The 21,752-nt window shown below is 33.8% G+C and overlaps 1 protein-coding gene across 2 annotated transcripts in view; it reads right to left on the minus strand.

Moving 5' to 3' along the window:
• The window catches only part of AGMO (alkylglycerol monooxygenase), a 328,052-nt gene that overhangs the window by 122,354 nt on the left and 183,946 nt on the right, over positions 1 to 21,752 (minus strand). For both annotated transcript variants that reach the window (XM_054692404.1, XM_054692403.1), the window contains exons 11-12: positions 20,376 to 20,492; positions 5,076 to 5,158 (exon numbers count right to left, since the gene is read on the minus strand). In XM_054692404.1, the coding sequence (XP_054548379.1) occupies positions 5,076 to 5,158; positions 20,376 to 20,492 (200 nt within the window). The remainder of the gene's footprint in view (positions 1 to 5,075; positions 5,159 to 20,375; positions 20,493 to 21,752) is intronic.

Here is a 21,752-nt window from a genome sequence, read left to right on the forward strand (position 1 = left end):
TGAGGGCAGAAATTCTCAGAATGTCTCAGAATAAAAGAATAATCAAGGATGTTTAAAAAAATGTCTAAAAACCTAATAAAATAATGAATAGTCAAATTCAGAAATACTGTGAGTCTGGACAATGTGCAGTTGTACCTAATAGAATAGGTAGCATCAATATAGATCATTGTTAAATATTTTGTGATGGGGGCCTTCCCTGGTGGCGCAGGCAGTTGAGCGCCGTGCTGTGAAGCTGTCCACAGCCTCTGAAGTGCCAGTTCAATCCCAGTCAGCTGGTGAGGGTCCCACATGGCGCAGCAGACCTCTCCTGTCTCACCCGCTGCTCCCCTCAGCAGTGTATTTCAGTCAATCCACCTTTTCTGTTCCCTACTCTCTGGTGAATCCTCTCACCCCCCACACCTCTGTCCTGTACCCTATCTCTTGTATGCTAAAATAAATAAATCTTAAAAAATATTTTCTGATGAATATATTATTTTATGGTATCCTTGAAATTAAAACTCTAAAATATATGTAATAGAGTTGAGTGCCACATAGATAAGTATTTATAAAATGCCATATAATGAAGTAATAAATAATCACACTAACAGATAAAATAATCTGACATTTGTTGGATAATTTAATATTTTTTGTAAAATATATAGTATTGTTATAAGGTGAATTTTCTGAGAAAAGTATTATGGAATTACTGTCATAATAAAGGTATCTATTAGTTAATTTAAAATGTAGAGATATGGAGAAAAAGTGAAGAATATCTAAAGCGGTAATTGTTTTTGTATGGTCAGTATGACTTTTTTAATGAAAAAATAGATTTAACACCTACATACTTAATTAAAATAGGGTTATAATTGCTAATTTATTAGTCGAGATATGTGATTAGGCTTTTCTGTGGAAAAAAATAAGAAATAGCTTCCCAGGTAAAATAATTTTTATGTAATTAATATAAATTAAAAAATGCTATCTGGGCAATTTTAAATTAAAAAAACATAATTTCTATTTTAAACATATCCAATTTTTATTCTGTCCTATAGTTTAAATTTTAAGCTTTTATATTGTGAAATGAACATATACACAGGGAAGTACACAAAATAGTAGTATACAACTCACTAATTTTCAACAAACAACCATAAAACCACCACCTAGTATTAGACCTCCACAAAAACCTCCTCACACCTCTTCAAGATGTCCACTGGCACTCCACCTCTGGGTAATCACACCCTCTCTTGCTCCTATTCATTTATACTTTGATCATGTTAGCATAAATTCCTATAAAAAAGTTCTATACTTTTATCTTTATTTTTCTTCTTTTTTTAATAAATGAGATTATATTGCTTGCACTTTTTAAAAAAGATTTATTTATTTATGCATACAAGAGCTAGGGGAATGGCCAGAGACACAGGGGGTGAGAGGATTCACCAGAGATAGACTGGGGAACAGAACAGGCAGACTGACCAAAGTACACTGCTGAGGGGAGCAGTGGGTGAGTCAGGAGAGGTCTGCTGTGCCATATGGGTTGCTTCTTGGCCGGCTGGGGATCGAACTCATGCTGCAGAGGCTGCCCATTGCTTCATAGTACAGTGCTTAACCCCTTACGCCACCAGGAAGACCCCCACTTGCACTTTTTTGTGCAACATTCCAGCATCTTTCATTCAGTATTATTAGTGATATATCTAAGATGATGCATGTAACAGTAGTTCATTCTTTTTACTCCTGTGTAACATTCCATAGTTTAGCTACAGTAATATTCATTCATCCATTCACCTCAGGAAGGACATTTAAGTTGTTAGCAACATTTCTTTTTTTAATGTTTTTGGGTGTATTGGTGAGCTATGCCTAAGATTGAACTGTCAGGTTATAGGGTATGGATATGTTCAAAATTAGTAGTTTTTCAAATTGGGCAAGAAAATATAAACTTCCTTTTTCACTGTGTGTACAGACCCTCTGTTGGTATTGTCAGTTTTTAAAATTTCATCCCTTTGGGATCTAAGATCTTTGCTACTTATAAAATTTGTAAACTTATAGATAGCTTTTTTTCTTGAAGTTTTCATTTTTTCCCTGTATTGATGAGAGTTAGTTATTGAAAAACTGATTTTCTTAATCTTAGTATAGTTTACTTCATCAATTACAACTTTACGATTAAGGATTTTGTGTGTGACTTCTTATTTTTACCTGCCCCGATATCACCGAGCTATAATACCATGCTATCTGCTGTGCTCTATCCCCTTTTCTGTTACTTTCAAATCAACAATTCCCTGACCTCAGAACTAATTTTTTATGGTTTGAAATATTTGTCAAATTTATTTTTCTTATTCATATATAAAATCCACTTTTTCTGGGCCTCCCCTGGTGGCACAGCAGTTGAGCGCTGGGCTGAGAGGCTGCCCGCAGCCTCTGCAGTGCCGGTTTGTTCCCTGGCCGCCAGCGAGGGTCCCACAAAAAAAAAAAAAAAAAAAAATTCACTTTTTCTAAGACGATTTATTGAAAAGAAAGTTTTCCCTCAACTCTGCAGGGACAACTCTGTCAAAAATCAAGGCTACATACATATAAATATACACACAGATCTTTTTCTACATCCTCTGTTGTAATCTTTGTGCTAATAAAACATGTCTAATTATTGTAGCTTTATAACAAATTGGTAATACAATTCCTGCCTTTTTTTTTTAACCTCAAGATGATGTTGGTTATCTTTTTGGGTCTTTCCACTTCCATTTCTATATATATATAAATATATATATATATTTTTTTTATATATAGTATATATATTATATATATATATTTAAAGATTTATTTATTTATTTATACAAGAACCAGGGTACAGGCCAGATTCATGGGAGGGTGAGAAGATTCACCAGACACAGAACGGGGAACCGAACAGGCACACTGACAAAATACACTGCTGAGGGGAGTAGAGGGCATGACAGGAGAGGTCTGCAGTGCCATGTGGGACCCTCGCTGGCCAGCCAGGATCAAACCCGCGCTGCAGAGGCTGTGGACAGCTTTACAATGCGGCGCTCAACCGCCTGTGCCACCAGGGGAGGCCCATTTCCATATATTTTAGAAAGAGTCTGCCTGTCAAGTTTCTCATAGAAATCTTTCACAACTTTAATTCAGATTGCATTAAATATGTAAATTAATTTGGTGTGAATTGAAATCTTTACAAGATTGAAGATGCTAAACTATTAATACATGTAACTCTCCATAGTTCTTTATTTTTAAATAGTTTTGTACTGTGTTTTAGAGATTGTGTGCTTATTATTTTAGGATTGTTTTGTTGATGTCTGATATATTTGATGTTATTACAAAGTCTCTATTTGCTAGCATATAAAAAAGTAACTGATGGCCATTTCTCTAAAAATTTTCTTAAATTCATCTATTAATTTGACTAATTTTCTCTAGATTATTTGGATTTTTCAAGTTAACTAATTATATCAATTAGAATATTTAATATTAATTAATTTCTAATTAATTTAAATGCTTTCAAATCCTTGTATCTCATTTCTTTCTCTTTCCTCCACTGACAATTTTCAGCACTGTTAAATAGTAAGCATATAGGCACATTTTCAAAATAGCACTATCAAATATGAAGCTTGCTATAGAAGTTTGCATAGTTTCAATTCATCTTCAATTTTGCTGAATATAAAATTAAAGATGGGCAAGATTTTTTTTCAGCATTTTAAACACAATTATTTCATTTTCTTCTGATTTCCATTTTACTGGTTTGGAATGACATATCTTTATCTCATTATGAATTCCTATATAAAGTCAGAGGTAGTTAAGACTTCAATAATTGTATGCAGTGAAAACAATTTAATGCATCATAGACTATATCATGGTAAAACTGATAATTTGCTTATTAGATCTTTTTTCTGTATTGATGGAGATAAAAAAATCTTCACTAAAAATGAATTTATACTATTATTAAAGATTTCTAATGATAGTAAGTATGTGCAATCAATACAATTGTGACCTTCAAAAGTTGGGATAGGATCCTAATAAAATATCCATTTTTAAAAAGTATTCAAGAATACTTTAAAATAAGCTTGAAATTCTATGCATTGTTTACCTATTATTTTTGTGAAGTGTGGCAGTTGCTTCATTCTTTATAATATTTATAAAGAATGAATACAAACAATTGTGTTAATCAGCAAGTTCATTTTGACCTTGCCTTGATGAAACTCCAGAATCTGCATCTATTCTAGAAAAGCTGTCAGCCATTTCTTGGGAAGATGACATACACATAATATAAATTAAATGTATGTTTACTGAACTTTTATATTGAAAATTTCCCGAAAGTATATTAATTATATACTGAAAAACAATTACACTGTAACAAAGGCAACATTTCAAGAATGACTAAACTTTTTTGTGGTTTTGCACAGTTACAAGTAAATTCTACATGTGAATCTGAAGTCATATTGCTTGGGTGAGTATTGTGTTCTCATCCTGTCTGATTTTCTTAATCCGTAAAATGGACTTTATAATAATTCTTATCTCACAGTTTTTGTAAAAATTTATAACATATTCCATGACACATATTAAGTACATAAGTATCGGTATTACTAGTCACATTAGTGATTGAAAATTCCAAGCAAAAATGAATATATATTTTTCTATATAGGTCCTGCCATTAAAGCTTTTGAAAATTGTTCAAGTGAATGTATTTTTGGCTCAGATAGTATCTAAAACATGTGTAATATTAAAGGATATAAACTTTAAATAGATACACATTCTGGCATATATTATGAATTATTCAATGGCAAAGAAAAATATCCAATATGTTATTTTATTAAGTACTCAGTTATGATCTATGTTTTGCCAAATTATTATATTTTATAGGTTTTCTTTAATATACTCAAAAAAATCTAAATTTCATTTAAAAGGCTTAGATTTAAAATGTACCCGTGGTCTAAAATCAGATAAACTGTTACTGTTTCATTTAAAATGAAGGCATGTAATGGTAGTTTCACCTTTTTCAACTTTATTTTTTAGTAACAAATGTTGATGAGTATCAAAGCTTCACATATGTTGTAAAAACTACATTACAAAATTACATAAAGTGAAATAATTTCACTTCTTGCCTTTGATCCAGAAGAAATCCAATGGAGGTCAAGGTAAGGATAATGAAGCAAATCCTCAGAAGGAGAGAGACCTGTGATAGTGCCTGTAACACAAACACAGAGAACTCTGAGCATAATCCTCTTCAGTTCCATTCATATTGTACCAATTAAACCAATAGTACCTCAACAAAGAAAAAAATAAACTACAGTAAAGAAGCAACTATAGTGTTGGTGTAAGTAAATATAAATACATCTAAGTGAAAGAATAATATATACAATCTTGCTTGGAGGATTTATTTTCCCTCAAAAACAACAGCAACAAAAGAAAATACTCTCCACAAATTGGTTACTAGGGTTGAAGTGAAAACCAGCTTAACTGCATAGCTGCCTAGTCAATTTCCCTACTTGGCTAACAGGCATCTGAAAATAGAATGTCTACAATCCTTGTATTTGACATCCTCTTCCACGTCATACATTTCCTAAGTTACTTCATTTTAGCAATGACACCTCCAGTTTTTCAACTGTAAAAACCTGTGACTCAGTCCTGACTCTCTCACCTCTAGTACATCAGAGATAAATGTCAGCATTGTATTTGACCTATAACCAGGATAATGATATTTGTTTTGAATAGCACAACTGATACTCTATTTTATCCCAGAGAGATCTCTATCACAATTACAGAAATTAGTTTCTCTACTTCTAAAATTGTGTATCCACTTAGCAATAGTCTCCAGTATACATTCAGAATTATTCCTCTGAAGGGTAAGTCACAATATATCACATTTATGTTCTAAATCATACAGGAGCTTTAAATGTCACTCAGAATAAAACTGAAAGTCCTAAGTTTGGCCTACAGACAACATACTCTCTATTATCATACAATCATTATGCCTAGTAATCTCTATGCCTTCCACTCCTAAATCATATCAGAAATTTTGCTCTTCCTTGATCATGACAGGCATTCTCCCCTCTCAAGTCTGTTTAGCCTACTGTCTGTTCAGCTTGGAATGACTTTCCCCCTAGTTATCCTTATGTTTCATTTCTTCATTTTATTGAGGTAATTACTTAAAAGCATACCCTTGTCCATCCAATATAAAATAGTGCTTCTCTGTAACTCTAATAACCTTATTCTGTTGTGTTGGTCTCCAACTTATCACTTTCAAATATTTACTGATTTCATTGTGCATTCTCTGTTGGTTGTCTACTCCACTACAGTGTTAGCTCCATGAGTTTATCTCTTTGTTTCCTGTTATATTCCATGTGATTATAACTTTGCCGATCAACATGTTTGTTTAAAGACTGACCAAAAGAGTGAGTATTTTCTACTTGATTTAATATTCATACCTATACTATTAATGATATTAATTAAATCATTAATCTCAAGTTAATATTAGAATATTAAGCATTGAATATTTAGTTCCTTAAAATTGAAATGAATTAACTGAATTACTTAATAATTTAATGTTAATATTGTAATGTTTCTAAATGTTGGTATTAAAATTATTAAATACTTTAATATTCATCTATTTAATTCTGTCAAACACAAATTGTCCTAAAAGCATTTGAGTTTAAAGTAAACTAAAATAACTTGAGAAAGAAAGTTAATGTATACACATATACTTCCTTTAAAGAGTCCATTTTCCTGGGGAAATTTCTTTTTCCATTTACTATCCTTTGACTAGTTAATGACTGAGTATTTACTGAGCATGTGCAAGACACTATGGTCAATATGAGGGTAAGACAGGGCTCAGAAATGATAAAATCCCTGCCTTAGAAATCATACTACTTTACTCCTGGCTAACACGATAGGCCAGCTACACCAGAGAAAAAGGGCTAAAAAAAAAGATATAAAAGCCTTTTCTTTTCTTCTTGAATATCATCCTTTTACCATTTCACAGGAAAATGCTGGGGTAAATATAATTACTTCTATTTCTACACTGAATTAATCTCACAAAGGTGACGATCAGCTCTACATCCTATATCTTAATAATATATGCTTCTATAGGAATAGCTTTCTAAACAAACTGTGAAAGATGATTTGATACATTGTGCCATGAATTTATTGTAAGACAAAGTCTAGATTTTGTTATCTAGCAAGCTGGAGTATTTTTAAGAATTTCTCTAAAAGGCTTCTGAAATGAGTTGCTAAACACATTATTTTGATTAGAAATGTCATGTCATCCCTATGACATCCCCATGATTCTGCTCTACCTTTCACATGCCTTAAACTCTAGATTTGTAATCTTGAAAACCTAAGTCTTAAATATGCTTCCTGGTAGTATAACATAGATGCAGGGAGAGAAACCAAGGTGCTACTGGAATGCCAGTTGTAATTCTAAGTAAATCTGAAGAATCTATCTGGAAGTAAGATCTTGCTCTTTTAAAAAACTGTCACTATTTAGTACATTGTCTTTTTCCCCTAAATGTTCAGATACCTTAAGTGATTATTGCAGCATTCAAAAAAGAGTATGATTAGAGTGAGCATTTTCTAAAATTCCAAGCAGGAAACAAAATAAATACATCAAAGATGAAAATGTATAATGTAAAAATAATATAGTTCAGAAACACTGAATTAATATGGAGATAGTGAGTTTCTATAAAAATTTTTAAGAAATAAATAAAAAACAAATTGCATTTTAAATAATTAAACAATAATCAACAATCACTTATATTACAAACTCGGATTCTACTCCAATATAAAATAAATGTGTATTTAACATGATAAACAATGGCAGTTTACCCTTTCATAAATACAAAAGCAAAGAAAAAAACAATATATCTGAAATAATCATTTTCAAGATACTGAACATGAGGCAACATTAATTCCAGGAAAATGGGATTCAAATGACATGACTGAACTTTTGCCTCTGCTTGACACCTTTAAAAGTTTCTAGGCTGTATATCACAGAAGGTTCCCAGTGGATCCTGGTGAAAAACCTGGACTACTGAGACAGATCTGAGGCTTGGGAGAAATTCAAAAGTACCACAAACAAGAGCTTTACATACAAATAAATCTAAAAATCTGTAAAGGGTGCCCATCAAGTATTATCTGCTCGGGTCTGCTAAGAAACTATCAGGACACACTGGGATTAGAGTTGACAATACCAGTGACCACACATGGTTATGGTGCACATTCTCACCAGTCAGACTGGGCAACCTCATGAATCACTGATCATTGGGTGCAGAAAAGGAAACATTTTTGTCACCAAGAAAAAAAAAAAGCAATATATATTTCAGTTATTTCCCAAAAAATAAAAGGAAAAAGTATGTTTAAAAATAGTCCAGGGGCTCCCCGGTGGCGCAGCGGTTGAGCGCTGGGCTGTGAAGCTGCCCGCAGCCTCTGCAGCGCTGGTTTGATCCCAGGCCGCTGGCGAGGGTCCCACATGGCTCGCAGACCTCTCCTGCCGCGCCCACTGCTCCCTTCAGAAGTGTATTTCGTCAGTCTGCCTGTTCTCCTCCCTGCTCTGGCTCTGGTGAATTCTCTCACCCTCCCGTGCTTCTGACTGTACCCAGTGCTTATATAAATAAATAAATAAATCTTTAAAAATAAATAAAAAAATAAAAATAGTCTAGAAGTATCCAAGAAGGGAACAGGGAAAGGGAGGGGGAGAACAACTAATTGTGGTGGAGGACTATGTGTAAATGACCATGCTTGAGGGTAGAAATTCTATAGTGTCAAAATGGTAACCAAGTTGTAAAACAATGGTACTTCATTAAGAAATAAATAAATATAAAAGACAAAGAAGGATGTCTCAAGAAAAACTTCCTTTTCATTAGGATTACTTTTGATAATGAAATATCATTACCAAGAACTGTATATTTGACTTTGAGTTTTCACAGTTATATTTAACTCTAACTTTGGTATATTTTTAATAAATCACAATGACATCTTAATTCAAGTTATATGCGGTTTATGGTTGATTGTGTTTATTTTATGATGACTTTTAAAAGAGCTGTCTGATATTGACAGTACTAAATTTGGAAAAGTACTAAGACTATGAAGAAATATTTAATTTCACAGTTAATATTTTATTATTTGATGTAAATGACATTTAAATATGTGATTTTACACTTTTTTATATTTCAATATAGTCGACAAAAATTTTATTTTTCATTGCAACTTGTAATGATCACTTCTCTCTTTCTGAAGTCTATGCTTATTAGACAGGTAATTTTTGCTAATATCCTCCCTTTAATTCATATTTATTGCATTCACTTCGTGGCTTTCAGTTATAATTGATGCTCATTTGGCTCACATTTCTTTTTCTCATTATTATTCCAGTAACCTTCTAAAAACTTTAGGAAATTAAATAAAATCCCATGGGCTGCACCGGAAGAAAACAGTATATTCTCAATATTGACTTAAGACGTTTCATGCAGGACCTATGCTAGATCTAATTTGTGCAAGTGACACTTTTGTTATGAGAGTACAACTATAGACATTGCTTTTTTTCAAAGGGTCTATTAAAATATGTCAATATGAAAACTTTAGTTACAAAATTGTAATGCCCATATGTTTTACAGAGAACAGCATTCAGAGACATTTAAAACAATAAAAATTTGTTCCAAAATTTATATTACTTATTCAGATGCCTCATTAATTTGAACTGTGTCATCAAATATAATCTCTGTTCAAAACATTGGTAGTAATTTTATTATACATTCTATTTTAATAATCTATGTAAGTATTCAAACTGTTTTGTATATGTTCATTATTTAAGAGGACAGCACTGCCTTTAATAATTTCACTTTGGAAACATGCTACTGTGTTCATATTTTCATTTCAAATGCACATTCATGATATCACCCCATGGAGTGGACTCTGGCAGCTGAGGAACTGATTTCCTAAGCATTACTAAACCAAAATCAACACAAAAGTCTGTGGGTCATATCACTAAACTAAACACTATATATTTAAATGTATGCATTGAAGGTTTTGGTAAAAAAGGAATGTGTCTTTTACACCTTTGTGGTGGCCATCAAATTGCTTTTTTGACTCCCAAAGTTATTTATACAGAACATGCACACATAAAACAAGTATGTATTAATCTACTCTGGTATATGCATAAACAGAAAATGCTGTGGGACCACAGCAGGGTCCCCAATTACAGTCAGCCACAACTTTTCTGTGTGATTACTGGCTGCAGAGAATCTGGAAAAAAAATATTGCTGTTGGATTTTAATGTCTTCATATGCTTTTAAACATCCCTGAGACTAGAAAGGCACTATAGAATTTTGAAAATAAGCAAACATTTTTTCCTAGTTGCACAGCATGTTTTTAGCAAAGAAAAGTATGTGTGGGAAGTAAGCAAATGCACTTTTCAAAATTAATTTGTGTCAGGAATGAAACTGTCTCCAACTCTAATTTCCATTTGAAAAAGATTTCAACACTAAATATTTCTCTTTGTCAATATATCTACATGAATTTCTCATATACTTTTTTACTAAAGCAAATAAATCTTGTGAAAACTATTGTATAACTCACATCTTTTATTACATATAGCGATTGGCTTCATTTTACCCAGGAGGCATCTTATACATACTTTTTCAAACCTCCTGGAACTTATTGTTTAGGGCCTTTATTTCAAAACTAAAATCAGTAACTTTCCCTTTTTTTTTAAGATTTATTTATTTATTTATACAAGCACTGGGTACAGTCAGAAGCACGGGAGGGTGAGAGAATTCACCAGAGCCAGAGCAGGGAGCAGAACAGACAGACTGACGAAATACACTGCTGAGGGGAGCAGCAGGTGGCAGGAGAGGTCTGTGAGCCATGTGGGACCCTCACCCGCTGGCTGGGGATCGAACCGGCGCTGCAGAGGCTGCGGGCAGCCTGGCAACCCAGTGCTCAACCACTGTGCCATTGGGGAGGCCCAGTAACTTTCCCTTTTTATTTCTATGAATCAGTAGATTGATTTTGGTATCCTATTAAGTAAAATTTAAAAAATTCAATAGTACCAATTGCACTCAACATTGATCATTAGCAAAAGTTAGATATTTGGTTACAAATGATCTAACTTTCAGTCAAACTTGATTAATGCATGCATATTTTAGTTGAAGACATTAATATAACATTATTCAAAAAGTAATCAGTGATATGTTAGTTATGTAATACTTGAAGATTGTAGGCCTTAGGTTAAACAATTAATAAGTGTAACCATTACTACAGTGTGATGCCTGCATGTACACTGCTTGGAGTGATATATCAATAGTTTCACGCTGCATTTAAGCAAGTTTTGATCCTTAAATTACTGGGTTCAGATTTTTTTTCCCTTCTGAAAATAGACAAACAAATCTAGTTCAATGTTAATACTGGTTTCACTATTAGTAGTAGAAAAAGAAGGAGCAAACAACAAGTCACTCCAGACTTCTCAAGACTTCTAGCCACATCATGTTCTAATATTTTCATTTCACAAAATGGAAACTAGACTTTAAATCAATGCTTTCTGTTGCAATCAGAAAACACATGTTTTCCTATAGCTATATTTTTAATTGTATGTGAAAAGTGAGTGATCGGGGTCATTCATTTGTATTAACACTTGGTTATTAAGGCAAAAAAAAAAAACAAATGCATATGAACCAATAATTAAAATCTTTAAATAATGTTAAAATTTAAACTGTTTCTTCAATATATTATCCAGTAATCTCTACAATAACTTTCTGTAAATCTATTTTATTTAGCAGGGCACACTGTGACATACACTATTAGTTGCCTAATCAGAAAATATCCCCCATTTCTTCTGTATTAATTCTAAGCTGTTGGTTTTGCACAGGTATAAGGAAGGATTGTGCTCAGGGGAGAGTGAATTCTTCATCCCCGGGGTATGAATTATGCACAGAATAATTCATTCATGGTTAATTCATGACCTGGTGTTAGTTAGTTCAGGGTGGGCATGTGAATTAGTCCTGAGTAGTGAGACATGAAAGAACATTTGCTGGGAAATGTTCTGGGACTTTTCCCTCCTTAAATGTAACTTAGAAGATGCTCTAGGAGAAATGAACTTGCTGCCTTTGGTCACCATCTGTGAGCACAGGATGCCTGGAGTTGCTCTAATTATTTTATGAAGATGAAAGCCAAAAGAGTTGTAGAAAATCCTTTTTGAAATCTCTACATGTTTGATCTACTGAACTAAACAATCCTGGAAACTCTTATCTCTGAATTTTCAATTACATTTAAGCATTACAGTTACATTTAATTGGATTTTGTTTCTTAGAGCAGAACATATCTAGTGGACACTCATGCCTACAAATAAAGTAGTATCCTTTAGGAAACTTTTTAGGCTACTAGTTGCTTGACAAGAGTGGAAAGTATATATGATTTGTAAACAAGATTGAAAGGTATTTACAAATAAGGTATTATATAAAGCATTTATTATTTTTCCTACTTGAATCTATTTCCCTTTGTCTACGTGTTATCAATCTCAAATTTGTTTTTTTTTTTTCCAATTTCTCCTGTTCCTCCTCTCAGACAAGGAGAGTCCTGTAGAAAAGATCCTCCCTGCACAGACTGAGTGATCTATTGTCCAGGCGTCAAGATGCTGGTTGTTTCAGTGATATCCAGCTGAACTGAGCCAGAACATCAGTCTCTAACATGGCACTTTCACTTTTGGGATGTTTTACATGGAAATAAATAAAGATAGAGTTGTTGATAGCCTTAATGTCTCCATAAAGGTTGATGGAGTCTGTACAGAAATCTGACTGAGTAAAGCACAGATACAGGGAAAAAAGAAAAAAACTAAAAGATTCCGGATGACATTATTTGATTCTTTGGATTCAGCACTACTTGAAAGAAAAAAGTCCCAAACCCTTGAGTTATATGAGCTAAAACATTCACTCTTGATTGAATTTGTCACATACAACCAAAGGTCCTAATACACTCAGAAACCTACTTCTTTCTTATAATTCACTGTCATTTGGAATATTTGAAACCGTTCCAGTGGAATTCTTATGTTGGGAATTTTATAAGAGTTTTTAATTATTAAACTTTATTCTATATGTTACATTTATTAAAATTATTAAAAGTTACTCCACAGTAATTTGGTACATATTAATTTTATTACTTATGGGTTTTCAATAGACTAATATCTGTTTATTTGTTAATAAAGGTAATTTATCTTTCCTAAATTCACTGCCACTGGCTCTTAGCTTTGTTTCTGATCCTTTAAGGTCTTCACCAACAAGAATTAATTGATGCCCTGAGACAGCTGTGAGGATTTGTACTCAACTTCATCACTGGATTCACATTTTCTCCACATTTTTAGTTTCTAAGAAGTACCTCATTTTTTTTTTGCCAGCTGTTTTATGCAATGCATTCAAAGAATGTTTTTACTATGTTTTATGCAGTAATTCTAGGTGTTCTATATACCTTAAAAGAAATAGGTGTATATAAACCATTATTTTTCCAAAATTTAGAAAACCCCTCATGTTTCTTTAATTTATAACCATTATTCATACAGAACTGTGGTGAGAGCCCTCAACATTCCTGATTCAGTGAGGTTATTTCACAAGGTATATATTTTCTGTTAACAAAACCAAATATACTGATTTTTTACTATTCTTTTCCCCACCAATTTCACTCACTTCCATCTTAGTTACTTTACTGTAATTTATATATCTCTTTGGACTTTCATAATCCTGTTTGTAAGAATAAAATAGAAATAAATCTATAATACAAATAGTGAAAAATACCTCTTGAATTTTTGTTTTTATATACATTTTTACATATGTTAGTGTGTTCTCTTCAAAATGTAGACAATAAAGTCATAGATTATTCCTATGTGTCCAGACAAATGGCTTCTTGGGTGGTAAACACCTGAATTACCTGGTCTAGTGCTTTTATATCTGCATAGAATAAACTGGACATTCTGAATGTTCATAAAGAACAAAGTAAAGTAAGCCCTATTTTGAAGATTCCTTAATAGGTACAAGGTATTGTCTAATTGCTGCCATGTTATGTTGAAGTCGATACAAAGTATGCTCCCCAAACACGTTTAGTCTATTTTATTCTGACTTCTAACTCACTCAAATTGAGGATTTTTTTTTTTTGTGGAAAATCATTTCCTACTTATAATTTAGACTAATAACATAACTTTCTAATCACATTTTAGTCAGGGATATTTTCCATATAATTAATTTATTTACATTTAATAGTTTGTAAGAATTAAGTTAAAACCCCCACACAAGGCCCCATCTGGCCAGCAGTCTGAGCCCAGAGTGGGAGTGGGCATCCAGGGTCAGGGCAGACCCCGCATGCAGGAAAGTGCATTTCTGACTCGCCATTTTGGAATAGGGACCTTCCTTCAATAAAGACTGCTGAAAACCAGGAGAAGGCTCCCTGCACAGCCAGAGGTAAGCTGAAGGCTCCCACTAGCCCGGTCCCACCTGGCAGGGAGTTGGAGACCAGACTGCAATCCAGCTGTCCCAACTCCAGGGAAGACTGTGGGACTTCAAGATACACCTTTGGAATTAAACACAAAAGGAAGAGATATTCTGTGACAGTGACCATTAACATACTCAAATTACCAATACCTCACTGGACTTCTGGCATAACAGTATTTGACTCAATTGGACCGCCAGTTTCCGAAATCCCAGTAAGAACACACCAAAAAGATGCCGGCTGGTACCAGCGACACAGTGTACCAATGCATAGGGCAAATTAGAAAACAGGCAGCAGGGAGAAGAAAAACGACATGAAACCTAGCAACTCCTCAGGAAAAAGACACACCACAAAAAGAAAACCACCCACCAGATTGCAAAGACTGACTTGGAAGAATTTCTGAGCCTTCCAGAAAGAGAATTTAAAATTGCTGTGATGAAAAAATTGACAGAAGTCATTAAGGAAAACAACTTTCAGAAGAATGAAATTGAGTCCCTAAAGAGGGAAGTGAAGGAAATGCAGGAGATCAAAGGATTAACGGAAGAGCTAAAGAACACTGGGAAAAGCAGTGATAACAGAATAGATGAAACAGAAGAAGGAATAAGCACTCTTGAAAACGCAGAAATAAAAAAAACCAAAACAGAAAAGGAAAGGGAAGTACAAATGAAAAAGACTGAAGAGAGACTGTGGGAACTCTGACTTCATGAGGAAAGGAAATATGAGTTATAGGAATCCCAGAAGGAGAGGAGAGAGACCTAGGAACAGATAAAATATTCAAGGAGATAATTGAAGAGACTTCCCAAACATGAAGAAGGAGCTGAAAATAAACATACAAGAAGCAAGAAGAACACCAAACTTCCATGACACATAATAGTAATAGTAGTAAAGACACATAATAGTAAAGCTCCCAAGAATCCAAGACAAGGAAAAAATAATGAAGCTGACAAGAGGGAAGAAACAGATAACATTCAAAGGAAAACCAATCAGACTGACATCAGACTTCTCTGAAGAAACACGACAGGCAAGGAGAGAGTGGAGGGACATAGTCAACAGACTCCAAGACAACAAATGTCAACCAAGAATACTCTATTCTGCAAAGCTTTCCTTCCTCTATGAAGAAAGAATAAGGACCGTTCCAGACAAACAGAAACTCTGGAATTTCATTACAACTAAACCCCCATTCCAAAAAATACTACAAGGAGTCCTAAAGCCAGAACCAACAGAGGGATAAATAACAATGAAACAAGGCCAAAAAAAGTTATTAAAAGAATAAATAAATAAAATCAGAGGAAAGACAAACACAATGGCAAATACAGACACTAACATATCAATATTAACTCTAAATGTAAATGGACTAAACTCTTCAATAAAAAGACACAGAGTCGCAGGCTGGATTAAGAAACAAAACCCAACCTTTTTCTGTTTCCAGGAAACACATTTAACTACAAAAGATAAAAAATAGACTCAAAGTAAAGGATGGAAAACAATCCTACAAGAAAATGGACCAAAAAAAAAAAAAAAAGGGCAGGAACAGCTATACTGATATCAGATAAAACAGATTTCAAACTCACAAAAAGGTAAAAAGAGACCCCAATGGTCACTACATTATGACCAAGGGAACAATACTTCAAGAAATAACACTCATTAACATATACTCACCAAATGAAGGAACACCAAAATATATCAGACAACAATTACCATCTCTGAAAACAGAGAAATATCAGAGAAAACACATATGTAGTAGGAGACTTCAAAACACCATTATCAACAATGGATAGATCAACGAGACAAAAAATAGGTAAGGACACTAAAGCTCTAAATAAGGATCTAGAGATCATGGGCTTAACAGACATCTATAGAACACTAAACCTCAAAAAATCTGAGTGCACATTTTTCTCAAGCACACGCAGATCATTCTCCAGGATTGATCACATACTGGGACACAAGACAAACATTAACAGATATACCAAGATTGAAATCATATCAACCATCTTCTCTGACCATGAAGGCATCAAACTAGAAATAAATCATAAAAAGAAGGCAAGGAACTCTCCTACCTCATGGAGATTGAAACCCACACTACTGGAAGACCACTGGACTAATGAGGAGATCAAAGAAGAAATTAAAAATACTTTGAGTTGAATGACAAGGAGGACATCAATTTCCTAAATGTATGGGATGCAGCAAAAGAAGTAATAAGAGAAAAATATATAGCAATAGAGGCTCACATCAAGAAACAAGAAAGAACTCAAAGAAACAACCTAATCTCAAAGCTCAAAGCACTAAAAAAAGAACAACAACAACAACAACAAAAAAAACAACATTAAAACAAGTAGAAGAAAAGAAGTAATAAAAATCAAAGCTAAAATAAATGAAATTGAAACTAAAAAAAGACCCAAAAGATCAATGAAACAAAAGCTGGTTCTTAAAAAAATATAAATACAATAGACAAACCACTAGCCAGGCTCACAAAGGAAAAAAGGGAGAAAGCACAAATAAATAGGGTCACAAATGAAAGATGAGAAATCACAACAGACACAGCAGAAATCAAAAGAATAATCAGAAACTACTATGAACAGTTATATGCAAACAAGTTGAGCAATCTAGAAGATATGGACAAATTTCTACAACTCTACAATCACCCAAAGCTAGATAAAGAAGAAATAGAACACCTAAACAGACCAATTACAAGCAGCAAAATTGAAATGGTAAACAAAAACCTCCCCAAAAACAAAAGCCCAGGACCTGATGGATTTACAAATGAATTCTACCAAACATTCAGAAACGAATTAGTGCCTATCCTTCACAAACTCTTTCAAAAAATTGAGAAGGGACAATACCAAACACATTCTATGAAGCCAACATTACACTAATACCAAAACTGAACAAGGACAACACAAAAAAAGAAAACTACAGGCCAATCTCTCTAATGAACATGGATACAAAAATCCTCAATAAAATTTTAGCTATCAGAATCCAAAAATGTATCCATAAGGTAATTCACCACGACCAAGTAGGATTTATTCCAGGGACACAAGGTTCAACATCCAAAAATCAATCAATGTTATCTAACACATCAACAAAAAGAAATATAAAAACTATATGATAATATTAATAGATGCTGAAAAAAGTTTTCAACAAAGTACAACACCCATTTATGATAAAGGCCCTTGAAAATCTTGGGATACAAGGAACATACCTCAACATCATAAAGGCCATCTATGACAAGCCCACAGCCAGTATCATTCTCAATGGTGAAAAGTTGAAAGCATTTCCATTAAGATCTGGAACAAGACAAGGATGTCCACTTTCACCACTGCTTTTCAATATAATACTGGAAGTCCTAGCCAGAGCAATAAGACAAGAGAAAGGCATACAAGGAATCCAAATAGGGAAGGAAGAAGTTAAACTGTCACTATTCACAGATGATATTGCGGTAGCCTCTGCCGCTGTGGCAGCCTCTGCTGTTGAACGCCAATGAGCTTACTGGAAAGAGGGAGGCTTTCACTCAGACACATAGTACATTTGAGTGAATAAGACCCCCTTCCCCCGTGCGCTGGACTGGACAGTCAATGACGGGTAAGATCGGGGGCAGACTAAAAAAGGCACTGGCCAGCCTCATGACTGTGACTCCTGACGACCTAAGACAGGCGCAGTCACCGAGGGGCTTCATCATGAAAATCTTTGGTGTTCAATTCAGGCAAACGTCTAAATGGCTATAAGCCCAATCTAGGCAATAAGCCCGCAGTAAAAAACCCCTCCTTTGCTTGAAAACAAGGCTGCTAAGAGCATCGCCTACAAACAAGCCTGATGGAATTACCTACAAAGCAGTTTAACCATTAACCAGATAGTCATTGTTCCTGAATAAGTAGCAATTTAGCAACCTGTCTATAATTATACTATTTTCTTACCTACTTGACTTTTTCTATAGTGTGAAATCAGTTTCAGGAAATGCATGATGAAGAAAATAATGTGTGGCAACAGTAGTTTTAAAATAATCATAATACTTCTCACATGAGACAGCACTACAAAAATTAAAATGCTTACGTAGAGAATACATTGTTCGTGATCACTAAAAGTAAAATGTAGCAGTAGTTAAATATTAATGCTTTCTGATAATTGTGGTTTTGGGAAACAAAACAAGAAAAGCTAGCTTAAAGAATGCTGTTCTGTGTAATCAAAAATAATTGTGTAGATTCAGTACCTTGAGATTGTTTACTGTGCCATGCCATGGAACATCGATAACATAAACATGAATAATGAAGTAAATGTCTTATGCACTACTAAGCATTTCATGCTGAAAAAGAATTAACTTGTATGAAATCATCCATTGTTAGAAAAGGTATAAAAGTGTATGATAATTTTGAGCAAATTACATTCAGATCTTCACTCTTGAAGTGTGTCTGTCTGTCATTTATGCGCTGAATCCTTGACCATCCTGCACGAGTTTCACATCCCTGGGATGGCCTTGCCAGTCTACCACTGCACTGGTCTGCAGCATGATATGATAATATACATAGAGTACCCCAAAAACTCCATAGAAAAACTAATTCAACTAATCAATCACTTTCCTAAAGTGGCAGGATACAAAATCAACACGCAAAAATCAGTAGCCTTTCCATACACAAACAATAAATCTGAAGAAGCAGAAATAAAAAAAAAAAAAATCCCTTTTATTATTGAGACAAAAAAAAATCAAATACTTGGGAATAAACCTAACAAAAGAGGTAAAGGAACTATACAAAGAAAACTATAAAACACTGTTAAAAGAAATAGAAGACTCAAAGAAATGGAAAGACATCCCCTGCTCATGGATTGGAAGTATGAACATTATCAAAATGGCCATCCTACCAAAAGCAATTTACAGATTTAATGCTATTCAAATAAAAATTTCAATGACATTCTTCAAAGAAATAGAACAATTATTGATAAAATTCATATGGAATCACCAAAAAACCCAAATAGCCAAACTGCTCCAAAAACAAAAAAAAAAAGAAGGGAATGGAGGCATCACATTCCCAGACTTCAAACTATACTACAAAGCCATAATAATCTCAACCGCATGGTACTGGAACAAGAACAGACACACCGACAAATGGAACCAAATAGAAAATCCAGAAATAAACCCATAGATTTATGGTCAAGTAATCTCTGAAAAAGGAGCAAAGAATATGCACTGGAGCAAAGAAAGTTTGTTCAATAAATGGTGCTGGGAAAACTGGGTCGCTACATGCAAAAGAATGAAGCTTGATCCAGCAATTCCACTCCTAGGTATTTACCCAAATGACACAGAAACATTAATTCCAAAGGGCACCTGCATCCCTATGTTTATAGAAGCACTATTTACAATAGCTAAGCTATGGAGACAACCCAAATGCCCAAAAATAGATGACTGGATCAAGAAGATGTGGTAATATACACAATGGAATATTACTCAGCAATCAAAAAAGATAAACACATGCAGTTTGCAGCAACATGGATGGAGCTAGAAGGGATAATGCTCAGTGAAATAAGTCAGAAAGAATAAGAAAAAATACTGGATGGTCTCACTCATAGCAGGAATTTAGAAAACCTAAATAAGGGATCAGGAAAAAGACTAATTAATACAAAGTAAAAATTAAAATCACCCAGCAACTATAAACCAGAGACACACTGGCGGGGGGGAAGGAACGGAGAGAGAAGGGATTAGGGTCAAAATAAGGGGGGTTGCAATTGTATGGGGAATATAACCAAAATGAAAATGCATACATTGTGCAAAAATGAAAAATGATGTAAGAATTATATAAAATATTTTAAAAAATTAAGTTATATCTTTAAACATGAGATATTTCCAAAATTAGACATTCACAGAGAAAAATTAGAGCACAGCTATAATATATAAAACTTTTCTTTTTCAAACAAAATGACAGATAATTTTCTCATACTCTGAAGTGGACACCACTTACAGCTTTGTTGGCAAAGGTCTCTTCATAAAATGCTACCATCAGTGCAAACTGTACAACTGCATATATCTGTAATAACTGAGATGCCGATGATGAGAAGGGAACTTCTTTTCCTGTGACCTAGGCAGACAAGAAAGAAGTCCATTCTTTATATTACTCCCTAACTTAGTTCTTTCATTGAAAAATACATTAAGGGATGGGCTTCCCCTTGTGGCATAGGCAGTTGAGTGCAGCGCTGTGAAGCTGTCCTCAGCCTTTGCAGGGACGGTTTGATCCCGGCTGGCAGGCGAGGGTCCCACATGGCGTGGAAAGCCTCTCCTGTCGTGCCCACTGCTCCCCTCAGAAGTGTATTTCATCAGTCTGCCTGTTCTGCTCCCTGCTGTGTCTCTGGTGAATCCTCTCACCTTCCCGCACATCTGGCCTGTACCCCAGTTCTTGTATAAAATAAATAAATAAATATTCAAAAAAAAGTCAGAAGAAAAAAAGAAAAATATATTAAGGGAAGATAAAATATGCAAAAAGAAATGAAAAGTTTTACTTTACATTTTCCTAAAAAGCCTCTCACATTCATTTTTTGGATAGAAAAATGTGAAAGTAAGGAAACATGCTTTTTTAGAATTTCAGAAGCATGACTGTGTTTATCTGTTTTATACTGACCAATGTAAAAATTTACTAATGTTACTAATGTTAAATAAAACAAAAATAAATGTGAAATATATTATTTGTATGATTATACAAGAAAGTATAGCAAAATAGAAATGCAGGTGATTTGCATTAAAATAGATAAATACACCTCAAAGGAAAATACTGCTTTATTGGAAGCAAATTTCCCAAATGAACATTTCTCAGAATTACTGCAATTCTGTTGTTATAATGTGGATGTAGACATGGATAGGATCTTGAAATAATCACTTTGGGTTATCTATTGAAAAAAATAAGTGGACCATAACTAACTAGATTTTATTTTTACCTCTAGCAAATTCACTCATGTTTTATAACTGTGAACACACCCAAAAGTAACTGAGAACTTTCAATACTATAGTTTTCATAACTAGATTGGAAAACATAAAGGTCAGGACTTTGAAAAATTAATAAAATTCATATAAATTTATCCATTATTTCCTTTAAATATTGACTAATTTTCTACTCAATTATCTTTCAAGGCAGTAGTAACTTACTTTTTCTGTTGTTTTATTTAATATTAAGGATAGTTTTTTTTTTTTTTAACTTAAAGATTTATTGTTTGTTTACGCATACAAGAACTGGGGTATAGGCCAGAGGTGCAGGGGGAAAGAGGATTCACCACATACAGAATAGGGAGAAAACAGGCAGATCTACTGAAATACACTGCTGAGAGGAGCAGCAGGCGAGACAGGAGAG

The sequence above is a fragment of the Talpa occidentalis genome, unplaced genomic scaffold (genome assembly GCF_014898055.3).
Source record: "Talpa occidentalis isolate TD23 unplaced genomic scaffold, MPIMG_talOcc4v2.1, whole genome shotgun sequence".
NCBI classification, from domain to species: domain Eukaryota; kingdom Metazoa; phylum Chordata; class Mammalia; order Eulipotyphla; family Talpidae; genus Talpa; species Talpa occidentalis.